The sequence below is a fragment of the Solanum tuberosum genome, unplaced genomic scaffold (genome assembly GCF_000226075.1).
Source record: "Solanum tuberosum cultivar DM 1-3 516 R44 unplaced genomic scaffold, SolTub_3.0 scf00379, whole genome shotgun sequence".
NCBI classification, from domain to species: Eukaryota; Viridiplantae; Streptophyta; class Magnoliopsida; order Solanales; family Solanaceae; genus Solanum; species Solanum tuberosum.
Genome location: NW_006239309.1, coordinates 323,370 through 330,797, shown reverse-complemented (window position 1 = coordinate 330,797; position 7,428 = coordinate 323,370). Strand labels below are relative to the sequence as shown.

General features: G+C 29.4%; 1 protein-coding gene and 1 pseudogene across 1 annotated transcript in view; both read right to left on the bottom strand.

The window, feature by feature from the left end:
* LOC102581026 (uncharacterized) overlaps window positions 1–7,428 on the bottom strand; it is a 53,005-nt gene that overhangs the window by 27,011 nt on the left and 18,566 nt on the right. The window contains exons 5-6 of the mRNA XM_015302887.1: window positions 5,563–6,057; window positions 2,290–2,748 (exon numbers count right to left, since the gene is read on the bottom strand). Coding sequence (XP_015158373.1) covers window positions 2,290–2,748; window positions 5,563–6,057 — 954 coding nt within the window. The remainder of the gene's footprint in view (window positions 1–2,289; window positions 2,749–5,562; window positions 6,058–7,428) is intronic.
* Window positions 1,180–7,428, bottom strand: part of LOC102595501 (probable disease resistance protein At4g27220) — a 36,079-nt pseudogene continuing 29,830 nt past the window's right edge.

Below are 7,428 nucleotides of genomic sequence, written 5' to 3'. Positions count from 1 at the left end.
ATTCCAACAACTTCAACAACGAATCCAATCCTTTCTCAATAAATAAAAGGGCTAGGTGTGTGGGGGAAAGGATCACCCAACACTAAAAGCTCACATACCTTGGTAGGGATCACCCCCGACGAAAATCCACGATGATCTTGTCGGAAACTTGTTGATCTCCTCGATTGTTCCTCTTCTTCTTCTCCTCTTCTTCTCTTCTTCTTCTCAAGCCCTAGCCTTCAATCTCTTAAAATGGAACAAAATGATCCAAATATCAGCCTAACACAACAATACATCCTCAAAAGAAATAGCTAGGGAAAAGACCAAAATGCCCTTAATGATTCCCGGACGGATTTCCTTGTTAACTGCCCAACTTTCAAAGGGCCATAACTCGCTCATACGAACTTGGAATTGAGCAAACTCGGCGGCATTGGAAAGATCATTCCACAAGATTCACAACCATAACTGGAACTACTCCTAACTCATCGTGAGCTGGAAGTTATGACTTCTCAAAGTTGGCCAAAAATCACTGATTTCCACACTTAGCCAAATTTTCCAGATTTTTGAAACATCATATATTTTTCCAAAAAAAATGACTATTTCAAATTCCAAGCTTCTTCATCTTTCTATTAAATTGTCGGATGTTACAAAAGCAGTCAGAGGAAAATCGCATGGAGGAATGAGCATTTTGCTTCCCATATTCTATATTTTCAAACTAAAAACACTAAATCAGTTCATGCTTATTTTTGCAGTATGTATAACGTTTTGATTACATTGACATGCTAAGCTTTCCCTTACCTTCAGAATAGTAATGGTTTGTCAACTTAGTCTTGTATGTATTGAAATACAGTAGAAACTTTTGAACTTCCAATATGAGTATTTTGATGAGGAACCAAAGGGAAAATAATATATCTTTCACAAGGTTCCTAGTTTGTCTTGACCGTGTAATTATTATTGCATTGGGGCCTTGTGTTACCCTTCTCCTCTGTCATGATCAGAGTCACTTTTATGTCCTTGTTTTGATCAACAACTATGTAGTTTTGTGGTGGTTTAGTTTCTACTATTGGCACTTGTGTTTATACATCTTCTGCAAATTATTCAAACACACAAAAGCCAACAAATTCTAGTATAAGAGAAGTCACAAATTGAAGGAAGTGATAGAATCTCACATGTCAGAAGAATTTTACTTGTATACACCGGTAATGTAAACAACTCTTTCGATAACAGTGTCTTTTACTGGAAAGTACAATTCAATGCTTCACGCTGTAGTTAACCTTTGTTTCTGAAATTGTTAAAGAATTTCTAATTAAAGAAGTAAGAAGTAATTAATAAAGAAGAGTGTCCAAACTAGGACTTCTCTACTTCAATACCATGTAAAAGATTGTCCTTAAATCAAAATCAATCAGATTATAATCTTTTGGGATGTTTACACCTTCCGCATGATCAAAGAGTTTCTAATTAAAGAAATTACTGATACAAATACAAAGTCTTTTGGCAAAAACTGTTGGGTTCAAGTGAATCCACGGATTATAATATTGATCCGCCTCTACTAGTTACCTCGATCGCAAGCATTTTACTCGTGCTGCTTCTTCAAGATCCGCCCCTTCTTTCAAAAATCAACAAACAACGGTGTAGGTATTAGGTGATGTTCGATCTAACTTGGACTACTTCATGGAATTCTCATTACCTTCCTAGCTAGCTTTGGATTCATAGACATCACTAGGTTTGGCTTCGTTGTTATCACACCAAAATCATGGTTCACCCTTTCGAGACTCGGTAGCTTCAGATTGATCGTCGTCATCACTACCTTCAGATTGTTCCTGGGAGCAGAGAATAGTGATTTCTAATTGAAAATATTGTACAAGGAAGTTGACAAACATAAATAAGTATGTGAATATTACTATTACTATTAAGTTAAGATGGAAAGAGTTAATATTAGTTATACAGCTACGGCACAAGACAAACCTGAGAATTGAACCTCTGTTGTATCCATTTATTGAGAGTTAATAAGGTCATGATTCCTTCTCCTTGGTGTTCCTCTTCTGTGATCACTTCTTCCATTGACTCACAATTTTCTATATTTAGTGTCCGGAGATTCAGAAGACATCTGGACATTGATGGAGACATCAAGTTTCTTAATTTTACACAATTCTCTACTTCCAATGTTTGAAGTTTGCTGAAGTATGGAAGTTGGTGAGAGAATAGAGAACTTATGCTGTCAGCACTAGAGATAGATAGCTTTTCCAAGCTGGGACAAGAAACCTGCAAATGTTCAGTATAGCTTAAAAGTACAAATCCAACTACTTTCACCTCATAATCATTGTTCACACTTTCGAGACACGGTGTACTGACGGATATTCTTTGTTGGGGAAACGTATTCATTTCAGGGCAGTCATCAATCTTCACTTCTCTGAGAAATGGAAATTCGAGAGTACACTCCGTCAGAAAGAAATGCCCCAGCTTAGGCAACCTGCAAAGCTCCAGCTCTTCCAACAAGGGAAATAAGTTCATTATTCCATCTCCTTGTTGTTGTTCCTCTTTTGTGATCACTTCTTCCATTGATTCACAACCATCTATCTTTAGTATTCGGAGATTCAAAACACCTCTGGCTACTGTTAGAGACATCAAGCTTCTCAATTTTCCACAGCTCTTTACTTCAAATTTTTCAAGTTTGCTGAAGTATGGCGCAATTGGAAGTTGGCGAGAGAATAGAGAAGTTATGCTGTTAGCCCTAATGATAGATAGGTTTTTCAAGCTGGGACAAGAAACCTGCAAACGTTCAAGTATCAAACCATAAGCCAATTAACACTAGGTCATAAGTTGAAAAGCCAAAAGTGCTTAAACACGAGTGGATAAGTTGTTTAATTTTTAACATGACAAAGAAAAATTTAATAAATTAACAGGACAAGCTGATGTAACACCTCTCTTACAAGCTTTATTTATATTTATCTTTTTTCTCCATTTTTTGACCCTTTTTTTCCCTTCATTTATTTACTTATTTTATTTTTAATATTTCAAAAAATCTAACATTTAATTACTCAACTTTTAACCTCTCACTATAATATATCTTCTTCAAGTTATGTTAACAATAACAAAACAAAAAAAATAATCTGATAGTTAATTGTTCAGCTTTACCTCTTCCCTCAGGATTTTTTTTTCCATGTAACTTCTCCCATAATTGTAATTAATTTATATTAATAATAAAAAAAGAGAGCCTATATGACAATTGACAAATATAAGATTGGAATATACATGTGCAAAACGGCAAAACCTATAGTTAACATATTTTTATTCATGCCATTTAATTTAATAGTTCCTAAAGAATCATCTAGCTCCCCTTTAAATCTATGCTCACATAATCAAATTATTAAGTTATCTATCAGTCATTTTCTTCTTCTTTGGATTTTCTCTTTACATGATTTATTTTGCTTTTTTTTTTTTAGATTCATATCAATTCAAATTCTTTCTTCATCTTCTTTGGATTTTCTCTTTACATGATATATATATATATATATACACTATTGATGCTTTCTTTCTTTTGTTCATGGTTGTATATGCGTTTCTTAATAGTAGAATGCTATATTAATGCTATAACCCTTCTTTCTTTTTTTTTTACTTTCTAATATAGTCAAGTGATTTTTTTGTGGCTGGTAATAATTTATTTTTGTCTTCATCACTTTTCATGTATTTTTAAAGGCTTTAGAAGCAAAAAAAGAAGATGTCGACAGTCAAAATTAAGTAATTATTTCATTTACTCTCTTTATTTCAATTTGTTATATAATTTTAAGATCACAATTTTTAAAGTATTGAAGAAAAGTCATATATATAAGCTAAGCTTCTTTCTAGCCGCGTAAATGAGGTGTGAATAAGGATAACAAAGAGTCATATTTCCCCCCCTTTTTACCATAATAAATGTGAATATATGATTAATGTGCATCAGATTTATTAATTGTTATTGAAAGTAAAAAAACATTTCTTTTATTTTTCTCACATCCGTCTTTTAGTACTTTTTCTACATCTTCAATGCTGCATACACATATTTTTTTTTAAAAAAAATAAATTCTATGGCACTCTTTAATCATCTCTATACGATTAAATTATGTGTTTAATTTTATTGTAAAAGTAAAACGTCAACAACAATATTTCACTATAGCAACTTAATTCTTTCTTCTCGCAATGCATACTATAAGAATGAAAGTTTAAATATAAAAATTTAATGTTAATGGATCTTATGCGACATAAATATGTATTATATGAATGCCAGTACGAGCATCGAATATCGGGAAAAAAAATCTCTTTTACTTTTGAATTTTGTGCATAAGTATGTTCGAATATAATTCAAATATTTTTTTCTCACTATGATTTAGCACAAATATATTTTATTTTGTATATTTTTATTATGTAGTCATTTATACAAAAAAGTCACGTAATTTATGATCGAGTATATTTAATATTATTGGTATAAGAATCATTGAATTTAGTATGAAACTATGATAATTAGACGACTGTTACTTGGCTGAAACTTTTCATATCAACTTTTATGTTTTCATCTTTTTTATCAGTTATTTTAAATTGAAAATGTCGCATGAGATTTTTTTAGCAGTTTTTCTGAATTCTAAAGATAATATCAGGTAACTTAATTTGTATTTCTCTCTTTTATTATATAATTTATAAGAATATTTATCAAATAGTGACATTAATTATTTTAACATATATTTAATAATTTCTTTACAAGTACACTAGTAATATTATTAAGAAGGGAGGGGGAAAAATTATGTATCTTTACTATATCAGTGTCAATGTGATTGTAACATATAAATTGGAGTGTCAAAAGTAAGAAGAATCATTTGTTGATTCTTTGCTATATATCGATTTTGAGAAAAAATGTTTAGCTTGATGATAATTGTTTAAAAAAAATTAATATATAATATTGTGTTGGTTCTTAATGATTCATATCGTTAATGATTTATTCTTCAATTAAATTGTATGATTTTCATATTTTAATTGAGGATTCTATTAATACTCTCTAATTAAATTGAATAGTTACTGCATAAATCACTAAGTAATTATTATTATTATTATTAGGGAATCAGAAGAAGAAGAAAACGTGATTTGATTTTCAAAAAAAAAAAAAACGAAAATGAAGAGGTAGGAAAATAAGAAAAGAAACGCTGAAAAAGGAAACGAGTAAAAATAAAAGAATTTAAAGAGAAAGTAAAAGAATGAAATAAGAGAAAAGTGCATACGAGATAGATTTGTATTAAATATATAAATAAATAATTTAGTTTAGAAATTTATTAAAATGAACGGAAGGAAATCAAGTTTTATTGAATTTTTTTCTTTCTATTATTCCTAGTAAGAAAAATAAATTATTGTTTTTACTTACAATAAATATATTATATAAAAATCAAGTATTTTAGAAGATTTAAAAACACTTGGATGATGAGGATTTGAAAACTAAAATAATATCACTGGTTAAAATTTGAATACTTAAAATAATATTTTTTGAACAATAGAAAATCCAATTAATTAGTGTGGGATGAGTTTACTGGTTAGTTATACAACTAGAGGTACAAGACAAATCTTAGAATTGAACATGACTTTATTGAGATCAACTGCTTTCACATCATCATCATTGTTCACACTTTCGAGACTCGGTGTACTCATAAATATTCCATGTTGGACAAACGTATTCATTTCAGGACAATCAATAATCATCACTTCTCTGAGAAATGGAAATTCAAAAGTACACTCCGTCAGAAAGAAATGCCCCAACTTAGGCAGCTTGCAAAGCTTCAACACTTCCAGTCGAGGAAATAAGGTCATGATTCCTTCTCCTTGTTCTTTCTCTTCTATGATCACTTTTTCCATTGATTGACAATCTTTTATATGTAGATTCTGTAAATTCAGAGCACCTCTAGCCACTGATGGAGACATCAGATTTCTCAATTTCTCACATTCAAATACCGTCAATGATTCAAGTTTGGTGAAGTAGGCAGTTGGAAGTTGGTGAGAGCATAGAGCACTAATCCTTTCAAGGTTTTGGATGTATAGCTCAGTCAGATTGGGACAAGAAACCTGCAAAAGTTGAAGTATCAAACTTTATTGTATTTTGTTGCAGGAAGAAAACACTAGGTCATACGTGGAGAAGCCAAAAGTTCTTCGACACATTTATATATTTTAAAAGAGCCAAATATATACATAAAAATAGGAAACTTACATAAATATATTATATTAATAAAATATTTATCATTTATAGTAATAACATTTTTTTTACTTGATCATTTTTAATATATTTATAATACAATTTTAATACATATCACAGAGAACAATTTATAGAGCACATATAATACAAGTTTTATTGATGAATAATACATTTATCACACATTTTAATACAATTATAATACGATGTGTCAATTTCTTACCAAACAAGTATAATATATTTAAGAAAATAGTTACAAAACATATATATTGCACACACAATTCACTTTTAATACATATTATAGATTTATCATAGTATTGCTATAAATGATAATAAATAAATAATATCGCTAAAATCACTAATTATTTATTAATAAGGTACTCATCCAAGTAATTTTCCCTTAAAAAAAAATCATATAATCTCGTTTAATATTTTAAAAAGTTTTTTAGTATCTCAAACACATTATATTCTTTTTTTGGTAGTTTCAAATATATACAATAAAGTAATTAAGTTTACAACAAATATAGCCATGTTTTATCAACCAAATTTCATATAAAATATACAATATTGACTATGCAATATAGTTTGATAAAAGTCATAGATAGTAGTATACAATATAATTTACTTATACACGAGCTATACATTATGATACACTCAAAAAACTAAATACAACTTATTTTCTTCTTCTTTTTTCATATCTATTTATTTACACACACACGCCCGCACACACACACAAAAATGAATAAGAATAAGAAACTCAAATAATGATAAACAAATAGATTTATAAGAGAGATATTTAAAACTTAAATTAGCCGTTGAATTAAAAAATTCAATAAAAATATTCCTATGTAAAATGAATCAAATATATCCTTATATGGAATTTTCATATAACAAATTAATTTAAAATTATTTTTTCACTTGGTTAGACCAAAAAGGTATATCTAAGTCATTTATATAATGAATAAAAGAATATACTTTGTGTAAGTAAATATCTTTAGTGCTCAAGTAAAAGGTAAAATTTTAATTCATAAAAGGGAAAAGGCCCAAATATGCCATCGAACTTTCAGAAAATGCTCATTTATGCCATCTGTTAAAAGTTTGGCTCATCTATGCCATTACCGTTTAAGAAAAGGCTCATTCATGCCATTATTTTTTAACGGTGGTTTTGCAAAACCATTTTTTACACGTGGCCAATTATAATTCGGCCACGTCATTATTTTTTTTATAATAAAAATTCAAAATTCTGA